At 44.4% G+C, this 27,145-nt stretch overlaps 1 protein-coding gene across 1 annotated transcript in view; it reads left to right on the top strand.

Annotated features, from left to right (window-relative positions):
- Positions 1-1,135: 1,135 nt before the first annotated feature.
- gabra2a (gamma-aminobutyric acid type A receptor subunit alpha2a) overlaps positions 1,136-27,145 on the top strand; it is a gene marked incomplete at its 3' end in the record, with an annotated part of 57,088 nt that continues 31,078 nt past the window's right edge. Inside the window, exons 1-7 of the mRNA XM_084438914.1 lie at positions 1,136-1,247; positions 13,996-14,063; positions 15,579-15,799; positions 17,242-17,324; positions 18,113-18,256; positions 18,775-18,927; positions 22,377-22,579. Coding sequence (XP_084295040.1) covers positions 14,061-14,063; positions 15,579-15,799; positions 17,242-17,324; positions 18,113-18,256; positions 18,775-18,927; positions 22,377-22,579 — 807 coding nt within the window. The 5' untranslated portion in view covers positions 1,136-1,247; positions 13,996-14,060. The remainder of the gene's footprint in view (positions 1,248-13,995; positions 14,064-15,578; positions 15,800-17,241; positions 17,325-18,112; positions 18,257-18,774; positions 18,928-22,376; positions 22,580-27,145) is intronic.

The following is a 27,145-nucleotide window of genomic DNA, read 5'->3' as shown; positions in this document are numbered from 1 at the left end:
TTGAGAACACGGATTATTTCACACAAAAAAATAATAATAATAATAAAACGTGTAGCCTACTACATTGTATTAAAATGAAAACCGAAATACACCCATTTCAAATTAAACCCGTGGCTCTTATGCAGATGGAATCTGTGGTAGGCAAATGTTTGACTGAAATTACGCGTTTGAAGCAATTGCTGTGGACCTCTCTCTGGCTCTGTACAGGTTTGCTTGTCAGCAATGAGAGCACGATGGGGTTTATGCTTTCAAGTGGTGTTCTTTTCGTCGATGGTCCTTTGGCAGACAATGTAAGTTAATCTATTTTTTCTATCACAAAAGAAAATGAATGTGCGCGCACAAAGCACTTGCTACTCTGTGTCACCTAAACCTCTGAAAATGAAGAAAACGTGAGTTTCAAATTTTACACGTGGGTATAATTTGCACAGAGAGAATCCTTCATGGTGAATGACAATAGAAAAAGACCGGGGATCCTGTGCCGCGCTGTGCGCATGGCGGTTCGGAGACCGCGCACAGCTTCAGAGTTCGACTGTTATAACCTCGCATCCTCTTTTGTTTTATGAATTCACGAAAACAGTGCAAGTTTTTCACCCCTTTTCCTCCATACCGTACAACGTATGTCTAATTAGGTTTGGAATTTGTTTTGTAGACATGAATTCTACAAGTGTTGTTTTTTCTAAAAGAACCGTACACCTCAAACCGTGTGTTAAGTAGCCATATCTAGGCTACTAGTTGATTGCATATTGTAGATATTTTCACTAAATCAGTGTCACTCCTTAAATGAGTCACTATGGAAACAGTGGAAAACCTCTGAATAAGAAATGATGAACTGTATTCAATGTTGGGGTTATTTTCATTTGCATTATTATTTAAATTTTAATGGTAGGCTATTTCTAATGGAAAATAATATCAACATGCATTAAGCCCATTGGTTATGCATTCTTACCTTGGGGTTAAGAATGTGAGAAGGGATAGGCTATTATCAAAACTAAGTTGGATGTGACTGTATTTCTCTCTCTCTCTCTCTCTCTCTCTATATATATATATATATATATATATATAGCCTATATATATATGTGTGTGTGTGTTTCACATAATGTGCACACACAAACTCATGTTTCCTCCTGTTAGATCAAGAGCAGAATCCAATGCCACAGATGCCTTCAAGAATAACATCAAAACCTTCACCAAAATATTGGACAGCCTTCTGGATGGCTATGACAACAGACTGAGACCTGGACTTGGGGGTGAGAACACACAGTACAACTCGGGTTGTTGCTCTCAGTATGGATGATTGTCTTAGCTACAGTAGGCCTATGGTATAGGCTATTTCTGGTTGGATGTGTGTATTTGAGATGAATAACATTGCTCTGCTCCATGAGGTTGTCAACAAGGCACTTGTACTTGTTGTGATATGATAGCTAGCCTATAGAATTATGGCCAGTAGCCTATTGTTTGTAGATTTTGAAGCTAAGGTTAGGTAATATACTTAGGCTGCGGTGTGTAACATTTTTTTAGTAGAAATGAAGAGGTTGATCCACAGTTTTTTTAGAAAGGCTTTTGGAGAACTTCTGGCCACTTGCTCGTTTCCATAACAACATCTCCACTCTTCTCAGCAGCTATGTGGTTATGAAGTTGCAGTCTATTTTGTGTTTATATGTAGGCTAGGCTACTATGAACCTGGGCTGTATCCGAATGTCCATACTATACTGCAACTCACATACTACATACTATTTAGTATGTACTGAATAAATACAACACAGATAAGCACAAAGCTGCCCATATTTGATATCACTAAGAAATCTGCATAAAACATATTTTTTCCACCGACATATTTAGCTTCAATGTCCACAAACTGAACAGTGACGTGCCACAATGTTTCACTCAAATCACGTCTTGTTTCCGGAATAGTATCCTCTCAATGAATACTACATTTTGGGGGTGATTTCGGCAATTTGTAGCACATACAGTACTATGTAGTACACCAGATGTACAGTAGTACGGACAATTTTGATGTAGTATACTACATCTGGCGTAATATATACTGTAGTACGTACTACATACTTAGTATGGACATTCGGACACGGCCCTGGTGTGTCAGATAGTTTGCTTTGCATAACAATGGTTTGATTTGCATAATCATCTGGGAACTCTCAGTTGGAAACTGTTTGGAAAAGGGCAGGCACTTTCAAAAAATACTTGGCAGATGAGTGGATGAACCATCTGTCTATCACCATCTAGCCTTGCGTCACCAGGCTCCCTTCGGGGGAGAGCCTGGTTTCTATTTACTCCGATTCCTGTGTAGAGCCCGCCTACTACACCCTTGTTTCCGGTCTCTAGAGCCCAGCTACTACACTCTTGGTTCCAGTCTCTAAGGCCCGCCTACTACATCCACTTTCCTTGTTTATGTCACAGTGTTATCGTTCGTTCACCAAAGATAGATTGCTGTGAGAAACTTGGACATACCAGACAAAGTATTACAATATGTTATTGAAGAAACTTGACGGATCCATAAAATAACACCTTTGAAGCCACTACAGCGTCTTTGCCTCCGAAATTTTCTTGACCAAAGACATTCTAATATGCCTGCCTCTGTAATTTTTCACACATGGCCCACGGTATGCAATCAAGAAGTTAACGTTGAATAAATGGCCGGTTGACAGAATTGTTACAGTTGTCTGTCCGCTATCCATCATGGAAGATCAAGTCCAGCTGCTGAGCTCATTCATTCATTATCAATTGTTTTATTGTTGTATTGACTTTTGTACTATAATAGACAACAACAGACTCTTTACAACTGTACTTGAATGTTATTTAATTGCACTGCCTATATCAAGGATACAGTCACCCATGATTGGATGGGATATTTAGATGAGGATCAAACTGATAGAATTGACAGACTGCTAGATCATGGATAGTAAATGTCAATTTGGGAACCTTTGCTAACTGATAACTGATTAGTGCTGATAAGTTACTGCAAGGACATGCAATGACAAGAATTCCAATGTATCTGTAGACTACCGGTACCGGTTATATTTGGCAATTTTCTATTTCTGTTCTGTGTACATTTGTCTTTTGTGAGCTGGGGTGGACAGCTAATTTCCCAAAAAGGGATTAATAAAACCAAAACCCAACTCAACATGTCACATTGTTATCTACAGTACTATGGTAAAAAAGTAGACCTATATGTCCCATTGTGATTTGCTTATTAACTTCATTAACTTAATAGTATAACTGAGGGTTGTAATGGGGATTTCATTAAGTCATTACTATATGCAAATTATCTCTGAAGTTTTCATAACATGAAGTACCCTGGAGAGATGTACTTTTTTTCAATCATATCAGGTATATCAGGTATACATAACATCAACTAACATCTACCATCAACACTTGAAATTATTGTTGCGACGACTTCCAGAGGGGGAATTGAACACTTTGCCTATACGATAGACAATAACAATTGATTCTTGCCTATACAATAGACAGCAAATTACTCTGCACAACTGTATACTTGTTTTTGCACTGCTGACACAGACAGTGATCCATGATCGGATGGGATAAATAGATGAGGATTATACTGCTAGACAACGGATAGTAAATTGCCAGTTTGGGAACCTTTAATGTCTAGCTGCGTACTTAGGACTGGAATGATGAACTGATTAGTGCTGATAAGACACTAAGGACAAGCGATGACACAAATTCCCAATGTGGAATATATGCAAATAAATTTCAGGTGTCATCTCCGGATAGATATGCTAAAAGTCCACGTCATGAGTTTCTTTCTTGCGTCTTGCACGGCTTGCATCTCGCATCTTCTTTTACTAGTTTTGTCGGTGTGATAGGTGGTGATGCCATTACATTAACCTCACCATTACATTATGTAAATTACGTATTAGCTTTAGCAGCCTTTTTGGGCTGCAAATTGATTTAGTTATCTATTTTTCATTTTGAGATTGATTTAGTTATCTATTTTTCATTTTGAGATTCTCTATGGATAGTATCCAGACTAACTACTAGCATCGTAGGCGGCGTGCTTAGAAAACAAACAAACATCAAAATCGGTTCTGGTTCTGCCCTGAACCAGGGAAACAACTGCGATGCGAATAGGCCCCAGGCTAATCACCGTCCATCACACTTCAACTTCAACCACTCCTTGCCATCATCACACCTAAACCTGCCCAGTGTACTGTAACTCTTTGTATTTCAAACTCCTCAGAACCAACGATGATTGACAGGATCGTTTTCAACATATCTCTATGGAGAATATCCAGACTGATTAACTAGAGAAAAAGAATGTGAGCCTAAAACTGTTCTCTGTGCTCCCTAGTTTGAATACTCATCGCTTGATATTTGGGGAGACTTAAATCTCGCGATGGACCCAGTATTGGATAAATCTAGTTCTAAAGTGCAGAAACCAACTCAAATGGCCCAAACACTGAGCTCTCTGATGGAGCAGATAGTTGGAACTGACGCCTATGTGAAATTCGCAGAGACCCCCAAACTTTGGTCACGATCCCAATAGAAATGAATGAGGTGTTCGCTTCGTACTATTCGTCGTTGTATAGATCTGAGGCTACACAGGATACGCGGGGGATGTCCGATTTCTTAGATAATTTGGTATGTCCCCAAATAAACGAGACTACGAAAAGGAAACTGGACACCCCATTCACATTAGAGGAAATTACGGTCAGCCTCAGGCGATTATCTAGTGGGAAGACGCCCGGGCCGGATGGCTTTCCGGTTGAGTTTTATAAGAGGTTTGCGAATCATGTGGCACCATTGCTGTTGAAAATGTTTAATCATGTGTTGGAGGAGGGCTGTCTCCCACCAACCCTTAGGGAGGCCACTATTACTCTAATCCCAAAGAAAGATAAGGACCCTACTGAATGTCGCAACTGGAGACCAATAAGTCTCTTAAATGTTGACGTAAAGATTCTAGCTAAGACACTGGCCATTCGGTTGGAGTCCTGTCTCCCGGAGATAATCTTATTATGGGAAGGCAGCTCTCCTCCAATATCCGTCGCCTCCTCAACGTGATCCTCTCCGACTGCCATTCTGACTCTGAGGAGGTGGTGTTTGCGATGGATGCGGAAAAAGCCTTCGACAGAGTCAAATTTAACTACCTTTTCGAGGTGCTGGGGAGGTTCAGGTTTGGGGAGGGCTTCATTAACTGGGTCCGCCTACTTTATGACTCGCCGGTAGCCAAGGTTGTTACAAATCTCAATTGCTCAGAAAGCTTCCCTTTGGGAAGGGGGTGCCGCCAGGGCTGCCCGTTGTCGCCCCTGCTTTTTGCCATTGCGATTGAACCCCTAGAAATTGCACTCAAAAGTGACCAATTCTCTGGGATTGTGAGAGGGGGTAGGGAACATAGTCTCACTGTATGCGGATGACCTGCTACTATATGTATCCAACCCCACTACCTGTATAGGGAACATTCTAAACTTGTTGTATAGATTTGGGGCCTTCTCGGGCTACAAGCTAAATATAGAGAAGAGTGAATGGTTCCCAATCAACGCAGTGGCGAAAAGGATCCCTCCGCAGGCACTCGCGTTTAAACTTGCCCTCTCTCAATTCTGTTATCTGGGGATTAACATAGCTAGTACCATGCACATGCTCTATCAGCATAACTTCGCAAGGTTGATGGAGGATGTGGAAGCAGATCTGCAGAGGTGGGGTCACCTCCCCTTGTCGATGCTGGGTAGAATTAACAGTGTTAAAATGAATGTCCTGCCCCGTTTCCTGTTCTTATTTAAATGCTTGCCAATCTTTTTGCCCAAGTCCTTCTTTAAAAAGTTGGATAGTAAGATTTTATCTTTTGTTTGGGCTGGACGGGTACCAAGGGCAAAACTGTCGGTTCTCCAGCGTTGTAAGGAGGAAGGTGGCCTTGCTTTGCCAAACTTTATGCCTTACTATTGGGCAGCACACATTCAAAAAATTCACATCTGGCATAATCAACCCGCCCAGGACTGGTGCCAAATGGAGGCTAACTCATGTGGGTCAGTTTCGCTGTCGGCTTTGATTTGCGCTCCCCTGAGCAGGGGCCCCGGGGGGTGCACTTCGAATCCGGCGGTGCTGTCCATTATCAGAATCTGGAGGCAGTTCAGACGCCATTTCGGTTTGACCTCAATGTCCACCGTAATGCCAGTTGTGGGCAATAACCTCTTCCAGGCCTTTGATGCTGGCTTCCTAGTGTGGAGGGACAGGGGTCTGAATTCTTTCAACAAACTTTATAAGGATGATGGCAGATTTGCCAAATTCAACTATGTTGTGGCTAAGTTTCAAATCCCGGGCTCAGACTGACTCAAATTTCGGCAAGTGGAGAGTTTCGCGAGGGCCAATTTTCCTGGCTTTCTTTCACGGCCGCCGGTAACACTAGTAGAAAAGATTCTAGCCTTCCCAACAGTTCGAGGCATGATCTCAGGGATGGCAGGTAATCTGACCTCGTTGATGTCCCCCCCTCGTACAGTCAGAGGAGAGTGGGAGCAGGAACTGGGCACCACGTTCATGGAAAGCTGGTGGGAGGGAGCCCTGGATAGGGTTAACTCCACAACACCCTGTGCCAGTCTAACCATGATTCAATTCAAAGTACTGCATAGACTGCATTTTACCAAGGTGAGACTGCACAGGATATATGGGACAGGAGACCAATGCAACAGGTGCTCCCACTCCCCAGCGGACCATACCCACACCTTTTATTCGTGTCCTAAACTTTTTGGATATTGGTCCTTCTTCTATAGGACACTATCAGATATGTTCGGGAAGGACGTGGAGCCCGGCCTGCACATTTCCATCTTTGGCGTGCCTGAGCAAGAGAAATGGAAACTATATACGGCCCGCGAACTAGAAGCGATTGCATTTGCCTCTCTCATAGCCCAAAGACGCATACTTATTCAATGGAGGGACTTGGATCTCCCCTCGGCAAGGGCTTGGGTAAGGGATATGAGGTCCTTCCTCCATTTGGAAAAAATTAAGTATAGTTTGCGGGGGCAGGTGGAGGGGTTCGGGAAGAGGTGGGGACCGATCTTGGAATTTTCTGACAGCAATAATACCCTAGCTGGCGAGGCTGACGAAGTAGAGAAGGCAGCGAGCAATTAGAAAGTCTAGATTAGAATTGTGAGGTTGTCCAGTGTGAACCCCCCATGTGTGATTGTGAGTGCATCTATGTGTGTTTTTTTTGTTGTTGTTTTTTTTTGCTTTTTTTGTACATAGTTCATTTTGCATAGTTAAGTTGTTGTTTTTTCCCTAAAAAAACCTGAGGCCAATAGCCACAGCACGTTGTAATTTGAGATATGATGCCTCAATGGAAAAATAAATAAAAAGATTTTGGGAAAAAAAAAGAAAAAGAATGTGAGCCTAGGCTAGTAGGCTATGTATCTAACTTATCTAACACATAAATTATGTAACCTCAGCCTGCCTGATAACTACCTGAAGATCCAGTAAGTCACTCCACTCAGATTGGGCATAGGCCTACAGTACTTAGTAAACTAATAGAAAAGTCAGGGCAGATGCTGCAGCATATGCAGGCTACTTTTCTAAAGCCTGTTAACATTTTGTTGGGTATGTTGACCGCTAAAACAAAACAATACATTCAATTCCCTCATTTTCATCACCTATTCTGATTACAATACATTTTTGTTAATTATTAAAGTATGTAGGCAGTATAATATCAAACATTCCTCACAGAATTTTCTCACAGAATTCAAATTGTAGCTGCCTTAACTAAGGTTTACAGTGTGTTACAGTACCTCTGCCGAGTTTATTGCTATAGTAACTTACTGTTATTATTTGCTAGATAGATAGATAGCTCTGTTCACTTGTACCCATGATCAGTGTTAGCTAGCTTAGCTTCAGATAAAATGAAGACTATAAGTAGGCATGCATGTAATTACAGTATCTCGCCAAATCCAGTATAATTACTTCCAACATCAATCCTTGTTGTGTGGGAGCTCAGCTGAGGCTGGGGTGCAGGATGATCGTTTTGCAGTGTAGCGTATCAGTGGTTGTTCCGTAGGCCTATACTGTGTATTTTAAAATAAACAATTTTATATTTTAGCATATTCTGACTTGTTGATGCATTATTTGGCATAGCCTATATATTGATAGTCAACCCATTGAGTGTAAGTGTTGTCTGAGTAGTGACACAGGCTTCGTTTCCAAAGTGGTATTTAAAGCCGATGCTCAATGTGCTTTGCGAGACAATTTGAGTATAAGAACCAGATCTGTCTCAAAATGCTGACTAGTAAAACAGCGTTGTTGCTTGCCCTGACCTCTGCTAAGCGTGTCAATGATTTGTGTGCTTTGTCAATGTGCCCCAAGACTCAGGGCTGTGTTGCATCCTAATCCCACATTTCAGACAAGATCACTTTTGTCAAATTTGAACATTTATTATACAAGCAGCATAATTATACAAGCGGCATAATACATGCATATGAATGTTTGGCGGTGTGCTCGGTCCGGGGGGCCCCCTGCCCACCGGCGTGGAAAGCGCTCCACGCGCGTGGAGCGCGTTAGCAGGGGGAGGCAATCTGGTGTTCCCCCCCTCTGGGCCAAGCCCTTGGCCCAGAGAGCCAGGAAGGGGGAACGGCATCTAGCCCCCTGCCTCAATGACGATCAGAGTGGGCCGCGATCGGGAAGACGCTCGGAGGTAACTCAGCCCACTAAGACCGTCAAAGAGTGCCACAGGAGGACTGCTGTACATTATAGTCCCTGGTCCCCACGGGCCGACGCTTCGTGGGTTCCGCGGGAGATACAGCCTAGTGTCTCTGCGTCCATGGCGCCCGCCACGGAAAGCCACAGAGACCAGCTAGCGGCTACTCTGGCATCCACCGGCCGACGCCGGTGGAATACCTGCAAACTACCCCGGACAGAGAGCAATGACGACAACAGACGACATCGACATACGCAGGAGGAGCAGGGGAGGAGGTGGGGCGAGCATGCAATTACGACAGCAGTAAAGCAAGCGCGAATAATGACATGTTTTGACAGCTTAAATACCTGCGCTCTGGTGAGCTGACCAATGCTATGACAGCTACAGTCAGCTGGTGCTGCGTCATGCGTGACAGATTAACCTCTGCTGACCCCCGGCTGTGACGTACGTGCCTTGGCTGAATTTGCGTCGGAGACTTCATTTCAGACAAGATCACTTTTGTCAAATTTGAACATTTATTATACAAGCAGCATAATTATACAAGCGGCATAATACATGCATATGAATGTTTGGCGGTGTGCTCTGTCCGGGGGGCCCCCTGCCCACCGGCGTGGAAAGCGCTCCACGCGCGTGGAGCGCGTTAGCAGGGGGAGGCAATCTGGTGTTCCCCCCCTCTGGGCCAAGCCCTTGGCCCAGAGAGCCAGGAAGGGGGAACGGCATCTAGCCCCCTGCCTCAATGACGATCAGAGTGGGCCGCGATCGGGAAGACGCTCGGAGGTAACTCAGCCCACTAAGACCGTCAAAGAGTGCCACAGGAGGACTGCTGTACATTATAGTCCCTGGTCCCCACGGGCCGACGCTTCGTGGGTTCCGCGGGAGATACAGCCTAGTGTCTCTGCGTCCATGGCGCCCGCCACGGAAAGCCACAGAGACCAGCTAGCGGCTACTCTGGCATCCACCGGCCGACGCCGGTGGAATACCTGCAAACTACCCCCCAAGAACACACCAGCAACTCCGCGGCCCGCATGCGCAGAAGGGTTGACGGAGAGCGCTCTGACTGATGTCAGACAACATTTGATAGTGCACCAGCCACATGACCACCTGAAAACGCAGTATCCCCCCAACCCCAAAGTCACAGTCCACTCATAGCCCTCTGGGCACCCAGAATGTCCTGGACTCCAGGCCGTAGGTAGCGTTCATAAGCGGATGAGGACCATCGGCCCATGGACTTCAGGGTATACACCGGGGTGATGGCGGCGGCGGTGGTTGCCGCTCCTATACGGAGGGAGTGTGTGGTGTACCGGACCGGTGGGAGCCCGCACGCCTGGCAGAGGGCGCGGAGTCTGGCGGCAAACCAGGCTCCGGTCATGGCTTTGCCTCTCTTACGAAGAGGGGCTCCTCCTCCCGGCCTGGGGTCTGCTCGTCAGGTAGGAGCTCATGGAGGACAGAGGACAAAACAAGGTGTTATTGCCTGATAACAAACGGTCACGCCGGCACCAGCTCTGACCGCCTTGAATGCTTCAGGTGCAGGACGAAATAGAGCGCGTGCAACGTGACATCTGCCCGAGTGAGGTCGTGCGCGGGGTTGAATGACAATGTGCGTGTAGAATATTCACCGACCTTAAGGAACCCATAGAAAGCTGTGAGAATGACTGTTTCTAACATCAAATACGAGTGACCACCAAAACACCCCTGCCTCAACCGTGCGATAACCGTTGAACGAGCGAAGGAGTGAAGGGAAGACGTACATCCATGCCTTGGGGATGCTCTCCGTGATGCCATCAAGGAGGAGCTGGACGGATCGGTTCCCCAGCAGAGAAACGGTGGAGGGGTCCAGGCATCGCATGTGGAATGAACACCTGCAACATACTCTTAACCGACTGAGGCCGCAGCCGCCTAGACACGACACAATGAACTATGAATGCTTATAGTATTGAATATCCACAGCATGACGTTTACATTGAATATGGAGCAGGGCGTAGTGGACTCCGGGCCCCAGTAGCGTTCGTACGCCGATGAAGGGGTCCAGGCGGCGCATGCGAATTTGTACGCCTGCTACTACACGTTCGACCGATCGAAGCCGCAGCCGTCAGGATCCAACACGATGGACAAAAAATTCTGAGAAACCGAAACGCTAGCGGGCACGAGGTTCATCAAATGTGGAGCAGAACGCAGCGAAAAGAGACCATGCGGTCGCATTGGTCAATGCGGCCCGGGCCAGACCAGCTCTCATGCATCGGGCAGCGGATACAGTAGGGCACGAGGCATCGCTTGGTCCAGAACCATCCGCTGAAGAGGCAGACCAGGCCGCACAGGGCCGCCCGCAGCCGGGCACAGTCTGCAGAACTCTGTAAAACAAAAAGGGAAGCGAGTCTGCGATTCGATCGTTGAGCCGGGGACGAGGATGCGTGGAAAATAATTTCCCCCTGCCCGGACAGCCATGCGACAGCACACGAATGTTGACGAACGGAATGCACGAACGAACATAGTTGATAGAAACACGGTGCACCGTTATGCAGAAGAGAAGCGATTCCTAGACGACTGAGGGGCCCCGCAAAATATTAGCGACGATAGAGAAACTGCACGTCGCGCACAACACCCCATCCATCGTCCAGTCGATAACCGATCATGTCATGCACGCAGCATTATAATAGGTGATTAGTCTTTGAAATAACGCAGAGGGCTAAATGCGAAGAGCAATGCAGGATCCCAACGCAGCGTAAAATGACACATCCGACATCGAGCGTGACCAGCGCAGCATACATCCTTTTTTACATTAGAAATAAAAGCCCGTAAACCCTGCCCCCAAACATCGCGGAGGAGCAGGCGACGAACGGAAATGGTGGAAGAATAAGCACCGCGTTAAACCGAACAGCCAGGATAGTCGCGCACGCCCAGCAGATCGCAGCACAATGGCTTGAAACAATTGATGACAACGCACAGGTCACAGTACGATGCCCTAAGAACCATGCAGTAGCCCGATGCTACTGACCCGAACTAATTATAAAGCCAATAACGCAATAATTGGTAAGGCATCATCGCCGTCGTTGTCCCCGAACGAGGTGTGGACATGCCGAAGCAATCGGCCAAACAAGCCAGCCTACCAGACAGGCGAGACAGCCTTAATATCATAATATTTATCGTCCCTATCACATACTTACAGGCATCAATTAATCCCACATATATCACACATGGTTCGCATCTCCGGAAGCAATACCGATGCGATCATGAACGTCAAGCCAGCATTAGAATCATGAGCCAGTAACAGAATCATGAGCCAGTATTAGCAATCTAACATAATGAACCATGAGCCAGTAGCAATCTAACATAATGAATCATGAGCTAGTATTAGCAATCTAACATAATGAAACACGAGCGAGTATTAGCAATCCAACATACGATGCCCCGACGTGCAATACGGGAACCTTGACGAACGCCAGCTAGTTAGCAACGAGCAGTATAGCCTGTCATGCGGCCAGCGAATCCACGAACGAGCCGCGAGGGGAGGACTTATGGTGCATTCGTTCGTGGCCGGAGGTGGCAAGTCGCAAGTGGCAAAATACCTACCACCGACCCGTGTGCATCGAGCTATATAAATATTATATCACAGTCACCTAGTCACATCTATATAACATTATATCACAGCCACCTAGTTATAACTAGTGCATCGAGCAACCGGGGGCTGAGAAACATATCCGAATGTGCGACGAGGAAGTGCGAGTTCATGCGGTGGAGCACCTAAGTATTCCTAGTAGCAAGCCGCAATTAGTCACCTCCCATTTACAAACGAACGCACACGAGATGAACCAAATACATAGAGAATACACACAGCACGTCCACGCCCGAACTGCAAACATTACAATGGCGAATGCACCCGGCGCACATCGACAGGAGAGTAATGCGGCAGACGAGCATGGACAACCACCGACACAGCGGCTCATGAATGAAACCCAGTGACCGGCGCGTAGCAATGCCTAAACGGACTTCCAACGCAAGCTATGCGAGCAACGAACCACACGCAAGTATGGCACCACGGAGCTACAGGGAGACGGGCTCCCCGGCCCCGGAAGCCGGCGCTCCACGACGCCACTAAACGGACACCCAAACCACGGACCGGAGAGACGACTCGGGCAGAGGGGAACGCGGAAGAGCGAGACACCGCGGGCGGCAGGTAGCAAAACGCACCAAATCACAATATGAGCACGGAACGCGAGCAAGACGCGGAGCAGCGAGCAAAGCAGTAACAGCGAGCATGCAATTACGACAGCAGTAAAGCAAGCGCGAATAATGACATGTTTTGACAGCTTAAATACCTGCGCTCTGGTGAGCTGACCAATGCTATGACAGCTACAGTCAGCTGGTGCTGCGTCATGCGTGACAGATTAACCTCTGCTGACCCCCGGCTGTGACGTACGTGCCTTGGCTGAATTTGCGTCGGAGACTTCATTTCTGCATAACATTAGTAAGAAACGTCTTACAGATCACAACATGTGGTGCTGTGTGCCTTCACTCCCTCCTCATCCTTGTTCCCAGTATGCTCCCTAACGAGCTACGCATAGTCTGGAGCACTAGTTTTTGTGTCTAGAGTGCTTTAAAACCTTGAGTGCACAGAATGCTAAATTGGACAGGCAGTGGAAATTGCATTGCAGTTCCAACTGGGTAGCAGCACTGTAAGCTGTAAAGCATTTGACTCCTTTAGTAAGGTATGTACTCTAGTTGACTTCTCACTGCTCTCAGCATAGATCACACTAAAAGTGATTTTGATTTGGCCTGGGTCTGCAGTTGTATCTCAAATCATCACTGGCAGTTGTGAACAATTTTTTGTGAATTCTTTGTGAAGTCAATTCGTTTCAGAAGAATTTGTAGAAAACAATTAATATCAGGGGTGGGGGGGTTGGTCCCACCAGCAAAGAGTCAGTGACAGACGGATGAGCGATGACAGAATGGAAATGTAGCATCATGGACAGAGCGTTGCCATGACAGTGGTGTCATCCAAGTTTAATGTGAAATCATGGCTTTCAGTGGCTGCATTGATCTTGAACACAAACCAATGTACTCATTTCATGTGTGACCCTACTTGGGTACTGTACTTCATATCTGGAGAAACACACACAGAAAATATTTTAAACATACTTTAAGCTTATCATTCAGTTATTACTAGTTTGTCTCAAGTGTCCTTTTAAACTCCCCAAATTTATTTTTGTAAAGGGAACGTATGACTACATGCACCTACTCTCTTTTGGTGAGATGAAAAGCTTGATAGATGGATTGTGGCAAGCTTAATTGAAGATATAAAAGAAAAATATGAAATCAAATTAATTTGTGCATGTGTTTTTTGTGTGTTACAGATCGGGTGACAGAAGTCAAGACTGATATCTATGTCACCAGTTTTGGTCCGGTGTCTGACACAGATATGGTAAGTATATACAGTACTCTTATTATTATATGTAGTTATGCTGCATCAAGGTTGTGTTTTATAAAACCACATACTGTTCATGTACAGTACAGTAATTTAGTATCCCAAATCAAGTTACTCTCTCAGACATGAGTGTTGGACCAGTGTCCTAGTTCTGCTCTGATGGCTGCGTCCCCTGCTGTGTTCATATACAGACAATATTCCATCAAATTCTGCACAGTCATTCCCCCTTTACCTCTCCACACAAAGGCAGGCTCACACAAACAAATGCCATGCACAGAGACTACACATACTACACATACACAGGAGTCCTCAACCCTCTCTCTGTACTGTATACTCTTTTCCATCTCCCTGTCTCCCTGTCAACCCTCACGCCCACGTCCTATCCTCTGGCTTTGTTCTCCAAGCTCGTACCTGCTGGGCCTTAAAAGCTTTTTGCAGTTCCTACATGTACACAACACTAGCCCTTTACTTCAGTCTGCTTTCAAATATTAAAACCATAAAGAAGAGGGGGGAAATGGGTGCTACCGAGCCAGTGCATTCAGAAGAAGAAGGGATAGCAAAATGTATTATTCATTCCATGGCTCCATCAAACTTGCAGTGGATAATTTCACTCACGGGCCATTATTCTTGCTCGGCTTTGATAGTGCTGCTCTGCTAGTGGCACACCTCTCTCTTTCTCTCTTTGATATATTTGACAGCATCTCTGCTGCTCCCTGTACCTAGTGCTCAAGTAAAAATTTATTTCTGTCTGATGTGATCTGCATTATATACCAGCTCATATGGAACTTGGGTCTCCCTCCTGCAACACGATAATCTGCAGTTAAAACTTAGCCATTAGGTTGGGGGTCTTCCATCACAGTTGTGTCACCATATTAGCCATTTAACCCAACTTACAGGGGAACACAGACACTGGCTTAATGTATTGGAGCAGAGTGAGCTCCCTGCGGTGATACCCACCCATGATTAACATCTTACAGTAAGGATCTGGCCTACAATATATTCATAGTGTTCTAGGAAATAAGAAATTCTCAAAAAATGTGGTGTTCCTCTTTACATTTATGAAGTGTCCCAATTTGGGGATTTGTCAACACACTTCTCATTCTGAAAGCATAATGGGTTAGGATTAGGAAGTATTGACATACAGTGCAGTATGAAAAAACATGGAAATAAACTACTGTGTGTGTGTGTGTGTGTGTGTACAGTATGTGCTTGGCTCAAAAAACAGCCAGAGGACAATTTCCACACTTTCTTTACATGTGCTTAGAAATAACAATCCATGTAAAACAGCAGGTACTGACTCCTTCCAGAAAAAGCCACCTCAAACAGGGTTAGACAATTTACAATTCATATCTGCTTAAATAGCCAGTTCACTCTAGTCAATATACTGCCTTTAAACCAAGGAAACAATCTCCAGTGCCATAGTTTGTTTTCCTCCAGTAACCAAATGACTGATGTTGAGGTTGATAACAGTACCTGCAGTGCCACAGTCCTCTTTCACTCTCTCCTCCTCAGGAGTACACAGTGGACGTATTTTTCCGCCAGACCTGGCAGGATGAGCGACTGAAGTTCCACGGGCCAATGAACATCCTGCGATTGAACAATCTGATGGCCAGTAAGATCTGGACGCCAGACACATTCTTCCATAATGGGAAGAAGTCTGTGGCTCACAACATGACCATGCCCAACAAACTTCTTAGGATCATGGAGGATGGAACGCTGCTGTACACCATGAGGTAGCCTGTGTTCACTGATCCTTATGTGACCCTTTAGCCTCTTTTTTAAATACAGTATCGCATCAGATTGTGAACTTTGAGCTGTGAATACTATCCACATTTTATTCTGTCAATATTGATGTTTCAATCATGTTGCGATTATTGTATTGTTATATACAGTAGGGCTACATAACACTTCTATATGTTAACTGTTTTATGTGATCTGTAATGTTGTAATACACAATCCAACGCATTATTATAACTCAGTCTAAGAGACTTATTTTATTCTCTGAAAATATAACTTGGTGCATGCAGCTATTTTCATTGTGCAAATGATTTATATGGGTTTTCTATGTGCCTTTGAGATGCTGTGCTAATGTGAACTCTTGACCAAGTAAAACATAAGGTTGTGCATTAATTGATTCATTGTGCATTAATTGATTCATTGACTACAGTCAATGTAGATACTGACAAAACTGAAGTTCTCATTGTTGCTGCTGACAGCATGGCTTCTAAGGTGTCCGGCTGTATTGGGTCCCTCAACTGTAATGTCCGCTCGAACCCAAGAAATCTTTGTCATTTTTGATCAGGCTATGCACCTTGACAAGAGCATCAAGTCCCAGACCTGTACATGTTTATTCCTAAGAAACATTGCAAAACTCTGACCCATTCTATCTCACTCTGAGTTAGAAATGATTATCCATGCCTTTGTCTCATCACGCCTGGATTATTGTAATTCTCTTTTTACTTGCCTCAGCAAAGCATCCTTGGACCGCCTTTATCTGGTCCAAAATGCTGCCGCCAGGCTGTGGAATAGGTTTAGTAGAACCTCTCATATTACTCCTGTCCTGGCCTCCTTGCACTGGCTTCCAGTTAATTTTAGAATCCAGTTCAACGTTCTTGTAATTACGTATAGAGCCCTACATGGTCAGGCATCTGTTTATCTGTCTGACCTGCTCTGTGCGTATGCTCCCAGCAGGTCACTGAGGTCTGCTGACCAAGCTCTGTTGGTTGTCCCTCGCAGCAGGCTTAAGACCAGAGGTGACAGAGCCTTTGAGTCTGTGGCACCTAGATTGTGGAATGCTCTTCCTCAGGAGCTGCAGCCTCGGTGGACATTTTTAAGAAGCAGCTAAAACACTTCTATTTAGACAGGCATTTGTTAATGTAATTTGACTGTATGTTTTTGACTGTTGTCCTGTTTCCTGTGTTGTTTGTTTGCCTTGTATGCATTTTAGCCTGTGTGAAGCACTTTGTGAGTCCTCTCTGTGAGAAGTGCTACAGTATATAAATAAACATTTCTTACTTACTACTTACTTACCTCTCATCATAGCCTACATAGATGCCCATAGAGTTGAGCTGAGGTTATACAGGGTAGTATATAACAATATAAGAATTCACTAAGAGTGTATTTGAGGTGCTGTGCTGATGTGAACTCCTGTATCGGTGTGTTTGTGTAATCTCAGGCTAACCGTCCAGGCTGAGTGTCCCATGCACCTTGAAGACTTCCCCATGGACTCCCACTCCTGCCCACTGAAGTTTGGCAGTTGTAAGTGTGAATCTTCTTGAATGACGACATACACTGGCACACACACACACTCACAGAAAATCTCCCAAAAACTAATCAAAACGCCTCAGTACTACTCCCTCAGTAAGTGCAAAAACAAGCTAAACATTGAAAATCTTAGAGCACCCCTTAATGTTAAGAAGGCCATCTACTGTACAGATGAAATCCACAAACCATTTTTTTTTTTTTTTTTTTTATTGTCTTAATTACGTCAAACAAACCATCTTCTTTTAAATGTGGGATCTCATAGCCTTTCCTCCTATAGGTATATCCCTAACTTGTTCATCCAGGGTGCCATTCCCTCTCTGTGAGCAGTGCTTTTGTAGAGGCTCTGTATTTAATTTCTAAGACATTAGAAACCAGTAATCTCTGTAGATTACAATATTGTCAAATTCTATCATCTTTGTCTTGCTGTGTACGGCTATACTGTATACAGTACATTCAATTCATCTCTTTGATGTTAGGGACAAAATGAAAACGTCCGGAATCCCATTTCTGTTCTATATTACTTGATGTAGTACAATCATGTGTAGAGTACTTTGTGTGTGTGTGTGTGTGTGTGTGTGTGTGGCTAGAGGCAGTGTTCCGCTGTACTGTACATACCTACTGTATTCACAATCTCCCAAACAAGTATACTGGGAATAACAAAGTTCTTCTATTCTGTTAATCATTAATTTAGCAGATCACTGTACTGCAGTTGTCATGTATTCTCTATCAGTCCTTTGTCTTGTAGTGTGCATGTACATTTTGTTGTTATTTTGTTCTAACAGATGCGTACACCATGACAGAAGTGACTTATATTTGGACTCGAAATGCATCGCAATCTGTGGAGGTAGCCGAAGACGGATCCAGATTGAACCAGTACGACCTCCTGGGTCAAACTGTAGGAACGGAGACAATCAAATCTAACACAGGTGAGCTTCATTACACAGTCTACTCTGGCTCTGGATGGAAAGAGAATACAGGTTGAGTAGTTGTCTCATGGCTGCATGTATGAAGGACCTCCTTGAAGTAATAAAATGTACATTAAACAAGCTTGTTTGCTCCAGAGGGGGCACAAGTCTAAAGTCCCTTACTTTCTTATTGAGCCCCCTCTGGACGGTTGTCTACACTGTGGCTTGCCAATGTTGGAGCTGGCCCTCTTCATCAGTTTGTTCAGCCTCATAGCATCCCTCCTGCATGGCCCCTCCCTAGCACACAGACTCTGCTAGAACATCGATAGCATTTTGCTGACACATCGAAGGAACACAGTTCCTCAGGAAAAGCCTGGATTTACTGTTTTTACAGATGAAGTCAGTGTCGGTGGACTAGCCAAATTTATTGTCAAGGTGGACACAAAGGAATTTATAGGACACGACTGTCTCCACTTTGGCTCCTTGGATAATACTGTCATGGTTATTCATTTATCACTGTGATTTGTCCCTGTCTGCAGGCGAGTACACAGTCATGACAGCCCACTTCCATCTGAAGAGGAAGATTGGCTACTTTGTCATCCAGACTTACCTCCCCTGCATAATGACCGTCATCTTGTCCCAGGTCTCCTTCTGGCTCAACCGTGAATCTGTGCCAGCAAGGACTGTTTTTGGTAAGCTTTTTTTAATAATCTTGGTTTCTGCTCGCATAGTCTGGAGCAGGGCTTAAAAATGAAATTATTTTTCAATTCATTTATTCCAAGCAAAACCAATATTTAACATTTCGGTTCTTGCGTCCTGCCCCGAACATAATGTTCCTGAACTGGTTAAAACAAGATAAAATACTGGCTAATACCGTTCTTTTCTCAATACATGCATAAAACATTTAACAAATCCGGTCGCAATTGACACGTTTGTGTCAAAAGAAAGTAACAAAAGCACTAGTGAATGTGGTGGCAATGATGATCTTGGGGAAATAATAAACTTAAGGCTTGAAAATACCCGTTCCACACTAAGGACTAATCCCCTATCCCTGCCCGTGCCCCTGCCACTACCCCTTGCCCCTCAGACCAGAATCTTCCCGTATGAACACCCCTTCAAAACCGATAAGTCATCAGGTCCTCTAATCTGCTGGTCTGCAGCAACTTCGCTGCTCGACTTAAATTACATTTCCAGTGTCCCTCATATGTTATCAAAAGGGGCAATGTGACATGGAAATGTGTCCAAATGCAGGACTGTCATGCACAAATCAGCCTTAAAACAATGTTGTAACGTTAGCTAACTAGAGACATATCAGCATAGTGTCATAGCGATTTTTTGTTAGACTATCCGTGATATAAAGAAAAGGTCTACATTGAAACAACATTAAACAAGGATAATACGATGGTTATCATAGTTTTGGAATCTTTATTAACAAAGAAAATATTAGGCTACATTTGTGATTTTCTTTTGCTATGAGACTGATTGTCCACCTAATGTTAGCCTACCCAAAACGGACCACTACACAGACATTAGAGCCAGGTAGTTTGTGTGTAATCCTGCTGAAGAACGAACCAACCAGCCAACCAACATACACAACCAAAAACGTAACCTCTCACCCTGCAGCGTTGCTGGGGCGGTGGCAGTTTATCATAATGAAACTGACTTAAGGGGACATTAATTACTATGTAACCACATAAACCTATCAAGTGATTTTGTAGGCCAATATTAGAATCTGCATTTGTTTTCCCTAAAACTTTCCTACAAGGATAAACTGTTTGTGAACTGAAATATCACATACAGTTAAATGAAATAGTCAAGAGAATGTTTTTATCAGCTATTTTCTATGTTTTCCTATGGTCATCATGGTTCTATAAAGGCTGGAATTGTGGTGTTGTCCTAGTTAAATTATTAATACTATCGCCACTTCCAGCCTCCAAAACATATTCCCACAGGACATCACCTGATTGTTATGTTCCCCCAGTTACAGTAGCTTGTGTGATGATGTTTTATGTAGTTTGATGTTTTCCACAAATAAGATTAAAAAAGAACAAATAGCATATCCAGTGACAGCCATAAGGGTAATAAGCAAACAAAATCATTTCATTATCTGTGTTATCTTAGTCTACAGATTTGAAGGAGGTAATGACTTTCTTTGTGTACATGCTTGCACAGTGGCGTGCACAGACATTTTGGGGGGCAGGTGCTCAGTAAAAAATTAGGGCACCTTGCGCGCCGAGATGTTGACGTGGGGGGGGGGGGTGCTGACGGATCATTTGTATTTTGATTGTCGCGCGAGCTGTCGACGGGAGGGGGTGATGACAGAGTTTTTTTTTTTTATTTATTATTATTGTCGCGCGAGCTTAAGTATACTGATAGCTTCACATGCTGTACCAACAACAAATTCGACCGACATTGGTCGTGTGGTGGTCATCATTACGTTAAATCCATTTAAATCCTAGCGTCTAGCCTGGCAGGTGGGCAGTCGGCTAATTTATGCTCAGCTGTTTGGATGAGACTTACTTCACAACAGAGACAAATAAATGCAAGTTATAGTTTTGCAACTGAGGCTTAGGGGGCAAACAATACACTTGTTTAGTTTATGTGTTAGTTACCTGGCTGGTTATCACTCGGGCACTCTGGATTGGGAAAGGGCAGTGAAGGAGTAGCGCCCCTCCGTTTGTGTCCGCTTTTCGCGTTTACCGTTGACAACGGAAGAGAGGGAGGGGAGGGGCACGGTGTGTGTGTGTGGGGGGGGGGGGGCTGGCAAAATTACAACGCATTTTGGGGCATTATTATTACACGCTTTTAATCGAGAATCGATCAATGTCACCATGGGCCACATACAGTAGGCCTAAAAAGTAACTTTCAAAAGGGCACTTGCCTTGTCCAGAGGGCAAAGGGCAGGTGCTTTAGCTCCACCTCGTGTTTATCTGTGCACGTCCCTGTGCTTGCATTTGTTTGTGTGCGCGATTAGGAAAGTAGAATTAGTCTGCTCTGGTGTGGGTCTATGGCAGTGACTATGAAGTGGAGAGAACATGAAAAGGAAACCACATTATCCTCTAAAAGCATTGGGGATCGATAGGGTGTGATCCTCCAGCACCCAATGTTGTAATAGGCATCATGTGGAGGGCCTGCGTGAAATACTTTACTTGAAGTGAATAAGAACACTTCCCCTGCTATTAACAACACATCTTTCATTAGTCTCACTTGACATAGACAAGTAAACTTCATGTGGGGGAGTATGTGTATCGGTGTGCATTTGTGAGAGCATGAATGTGTGTGTGTGTGTGTGTGTGTGTGTGTGTGTGTGTGTGTGTGTGTGTGTGTGTGTGTGTGTATGACTGAGTGTCATATCAGCATAGAACAGTAGACTCTCCCCCTGGAGTTGTTACATCTACTCCAGCCGCTTGCACTCTATACCGACAGGTGTTTCCGCTACACTTGAGAGTACTTTCAATGTACAACGGGTTTCTTTGCATGAACAAAGTATTTTTTCTGTTAGCGCTGTTAGCACTTTTATGTACATACATAATATAATGTGCTTAAAGCTCAATTAGATATTTTTTTTATGGTTCAATATTCGCCTTTACTTGCTATTAGTTTATGAATTGGTCTTAGCAAGACCTCAAAAATCATTTTCGTGACACGAGACTGCATGAGACCCTGTGAATTTATTATTTTAGAATTTCGATGTACTGGCTAGTACACTGCGGGAAATCTTGTGGTGGAAACAGAAGTGACATGTTTTGCGTGTCACAATATCAGGAAAACAACAAACACTTCGCCCCGCGAAACGATCTACATGCACATAAAAGAAAGAAGACCTGCATTGAAGCCATCCTTCCAGAAAGTAGCTACAATCTTCCAATTCAGTCACGCGCGTTTGTTATCATGTTTCCCCTTCATTACAGCGAGTGAGTGGGGGATTGTGGGAAGTGTGGTTCTTAAAACGCCGTGCCAACTTTATCACGACCAGAGGGGCTGCCAAAGTGCAGAGTTATCTCATGTAGCTTTAAAGCTATAGTTCAGTCAATCTAAAAGTGCCATGCTGCAATAGTACATGAAGTAGTACTAGGCTATGTATACTGAAATAACCAAACAATATGTTTGTTATTGTTTTCTCTTCCCTGTGATGATGCAGGTGTTACCACAGTGCTCACTATGACGACCCTGAGTATCAGTGCCCGCAATTCGCTGCCCAAAGTTGCCTACGCCACTGCCATGGATTGGTTTATCGCTGTGTGCTATGCCTTTGTGTTCTCTGCACTCATCGAATTTGCAACAGTCAACTACTTCACCAAAAGAGGCTGGGCCTGGGATGGCAAAAGTCTGGTCAATGACAAGGTAACTTGTTCACAGAGAAGTCATGTATGTTATGCTGTACTTTTTGAATAATATTACATATTAAACATAACAACTGTAACTAGAAAGGGTGCTCAGAGAGCACACACCTCCGGCCATGAATGTATTTTGTTGAAATGGTTAAACTCACTCCTCAGTATAAATATTGGCCACTCGCATCATTGAAGAGTAAGCTTTTTGGTGATGTAACTGGTTGTGGTGTTTATGAGAGGTTTGAGAGGCAGAAATGGTGTGATGAGAAGAACACCATGACACTGCAACGCCACTGCTTGCCTGACTTGGAATTCCTATAAAATGCTGACCGCACTTTCTCCCACGTGAGTTTTCCTCGGTTATAATCGTGGCTGTGTATATTCCACCACAGGCGACGTCTTCCACCCTCTCCATGCTCCATGAAGCATTGAACAGCTACTAATCTTGCGACCCAAATGCTGCGCTAATTGTAGTTGGTGATTTTTTGTGTTGCCTAACTTCCACCAACACATAGACTGTGCCACGAGAGGATCAAAAACATTGGATCACTGTTATACCCCAATCAAAGGGGCATAGAGGGCCGAATCCACAGCACTGACAGGAAACAGCGATCACTCCACAATCTTCACGTGGCCTGCCTATGTAAACAAACTACGAAAAGAGCGACTGGACATGAGAGAGGTGCACCGATGGACGGAACATTGAGAGAACAGCATGCAGGTTGCACTACACAACGTGCTATGGGGTAACTAACACTACTGTTGACTAACACAACTGTTGAATACTGCTAAAAGACAACACGGATATAAACACAGTCACAGAGGAAGTTATTGAAATGATCGTGAAAGCTACAGAGCCACAGTAACCACACAGTCCATCAAAACCATTCTCCTCAGGAGATGTAGAAGCTGCTCTCGTGAACAGCCTCAACACTTTCTATGCATGCCTTAAGACCAGCAACAGCCAGACAGCACCTGAGGGGGAGGAGAGCGGAAGGGAAAGAAGAGCACTCATTCCCTCTGAACAAGATGTCTGAAGGGTGCTTAAACAGGTGAACACCAGGAAAGCCGCGGGACCAGATAGTATTGCAGGGGGGGGTCTTAAGGCGTGCGCCGACCAACTGGTTCCTGCATTCACAGTGATAGTCAACCTGTCTCTGGCCCTGTCCATCGTCCCCATATACTACAAGAAGTCCTCCCATCATCCCTGTACCGAAGAAGCCAAGACCAACCTGCCTCAATGACTACCCCCTGGTAGTTCTCACCTCCGCGGTGATGAAGTGCTTTGAGAAGCTGGTCAATGAACGCATCTGCTCCTCACCTCCTACTTGTTTGCATACAAACCCAACAGATCCACAGAAGATGCAGCTCACATACTCCCCACCACCCTATCCCACCTAGACAAGAGCAAGGGGAACATGTCAGGTTATGTGAGACTGCTATTCATTGACTACAGTTCAGTTTTCAACACTATAACCTCACCCAGACTCGACACCAAGCTCAGGGTTTTGACGAAACAACGCCCTCTGCAAGTGGATCCTTGACTTCCTGTCAGATAGACCCCAGGTGGTGAAGGTAGGCAACCACATCTCATCCCTCCTCACGCTCAACATGGGAGCCTCCCAGGGCTGTGTGCTGTCCCAACTACTGTACTCCCTGTACACGCATGACTGTACAGCCACCTTCGACTCCAATGCCAATGTCAAGTTTGCTGATGACACAACAGTGATAGGCCTGATCACCAACAATGATGGGAGGGCCTACCTGGAGGAGGTGAGGGTCCTAACCCAGTGGTGTCAGGAAAACAACCTTCATCTGAACATCAACGATACAAAGGAAATGGTGGTGGACTTTGGGAGGAAGCAGAGAGGTGGTGAGGTGTTGTGAGGAAAGCACGTCAAAGACTGTACCACCTCTGACAACTGAGGAAATTCGGAGCGCTCCAGATCCGACAGAGCTTCTACTCATCCACAATCAAGAGCATCCTGACTGGGAATATCACCACCTGGTATGGGAACAGCAGCTCTCAGGATCACAAGGCCCTACAGAGAGTGGTACGGTCAACTGAACATACCCTGGAGGGGCCACTCTCCCACCTTGAAGACATATACTCCAAAAGATGCAAGACCAAGGCCAACAGGATCCTGAGAGACCCCAGCCACCCAGGCAACGTCAGTTCAAAACCCCAGTGGGAACGTTTATGATTTCTTTAGAAACTATGTTACTATAACAGAAAAAGACAGAAAAATTACTAACAGAAAAAGCATGGTCCCCCTTTGTTTTGAGCCTGGACCGTGGGAATTATGAAGAGGACCTAAGCAATCTTGGTGCCGAGAATGCTGTTAAAAGGTCAGAGATATAGATAGGAGCCATACCATTTAGTGCTTTGAAAGTAATTAATTAATTAAAAGGATTCGAATTCTGCAGCGTATAGGAAGCCAATGTAAGTTGGGTAAAATGGGGGTAACCCTCTACGTTAGTGTTAGTTAAAAGCGTGGCTGCTGCACTCTGGACCATTTGTAGTCAAGCAATGGAATACTCTCTTAAACATGAAAAAATAGAGTTGCAGTAATGGAATGTCCCTGTCAGGATGCAAACTCACGTCAGAGTGGGCAACTCCAGTATTGGAAGTCCTGTGCTCTACCACTGTGCTATCTGGCAGTATGGTAAGACATGCAGATGAAGTATGGGCAGCCAAGTTTTGTTTTAATTTGTGGATCCGCCCAGTGATTCTGATCCTTTCCAAAATGTTATGGGTTCTAAGTTGATCCATGCTACACCCCTCCACTGAGTTTCAGGAAAACTGGTCTGGTAGTTTTTGCTTAATCCTGCTAAAGAACGAATTATCCAACCAACCAACCAACAAACCCACACATACAACCAAAAACAACCTTTCTCCCTCACACGTCGCTGAGGCACTTAAAGGATTAACATGGTAATTTTCACTTTTTTTGAGTTTGAACGTGCTATTTGCACAATAGGACATTGAAGAAACACAATAAAAACATTAAATATATCCGTTTTGTCGTTTTTGAGAAACTGGATGCGTAACATTTTCAGTCCAATTTGACTCGGGGTAAAAATACTCCGAATTCGTGACGTTTTTCCCTTTGTTGACGTCACCCTAAAGTTTGAAAATCCCGCCTCCACTCCCCTGCACCGCCTCCAACAGAAATCTGTCTGCCTCCCGCACCTGCTGTCTGCGCCGTTTCACCATCTATCCAACATGGTAAGGCAGCTCTGAACCCTTTCTCATCTTGAGAATAATTGAATAGTTGCAGTCTCTTAATTTTATATAATTTGTACGTTTTATAGGCCTAATTGTATTTGTGGTTGTCATACATATTGGGAAGTTTTTACCATGATCTCCGTGTCTGAGTAGCCAACCTAGCTAATGTTAGATAAACGAACCATAACGTTAGCTGTAATTGGCAACAGTTTTTAAAAAGCTGTCTGATCCAGCTAGCTATTTGTCTTTATCCAGCATGTTGACGTTAGCTAGCCTAATGTTTGGAATGTCAGCTAGCTGTGTTAATTATCCTAGCATGCTAACGTTAGCTCTCAATGCATTTGCTTTTGGTAACGTTAGCCCTCCTGTGCAATGGCAGAAACACAGCGCACCATACTGTACTCTTCCCTGGCATCAAATCTACTTGCACCAGGTGCAAACTGTGCTGTAAGGTTTCCGAAGTGATAGCCTACCATAACTGTTGTGAGCGTGCTTTGTTGTATAGGCCAATACAATAGGCAACGTTACGAAGTCAAAGTTGGATATAAGTCAGTTTGTCTCCACAAGAATCTCCCGATTATCTCTCGCTCAAACTTCATTCGATATAATGTAGACTTACTGATAAATAGCCTATTGTTGTAATTTATGCTGTTTTGTATATGCAAAATAACGATGCTATTACTAATCGCTTTTATAATTTGCCCTCTTTTCTTGTAGCCAGATCACTACATTTCCAATCCTGGGACTCGGGAGGTCCAGGTCCCGCGCTTCAGGGCTCTGGAGGTGTGCAGGTCCTGGAGGACAGGTTGCAGCCAATGTAACCTAATGATATTATAAATATGTTACAACACCGCCCTGTTTTATGAGAAAGTAGCCTATGTCTTAATTTAATGTCATGTTGTATGCGCAACAATTACCTCGGAAAATAAAGACGTAGTCCTACCCGTGCGGGTTTTTGTCATTTATTTATTCTCACATTGAGATCTTAACTTGATCAAACACACCTGCTGTGTACTGAATCGTTTGTCCTAAGGTCTTGTATTGCAGCGTTGTGATGTGCATATAGAGGCTACTGTGCTAAAATTATGACTACATTTCAGGGTGGGTGGAGGTGAAGATATTAAGTCAAGTTATGTTCCTTTCATAATTTACAACTCCAAATAATTGTAATTCTGCAAAACATTCTGAAAGTTGTGTAAGGCTTATCATCACTGTGGCAACTGCTCCACATAATGTTGATCATCCCAGCACCTCGATCCGACCCAACTTCAGGAAGCATTGCGCATTTTGGGATTAAACAGCTCCAGTAGCGATATTCTATTATAACCAGAGGGCATTACAATAACA

Source organism: Borostomias antarcticus, assembly GCF_949987555.1.
Source record: "Borostomias antarcticus genome assembly, chromosome: 5".
Taxonomy (NCBI): Eukaryota; Metazoa; Chordata; class Actinopteri; order Stomiiformes; family Stomiidae; genus Borostomias; species Borostomias antarcticus.
The sequence above is the reverse complement of the archived record's forward strand: the minus strand, read 5'-3'. Positions and strand labels throughout refer to the sequence as shown.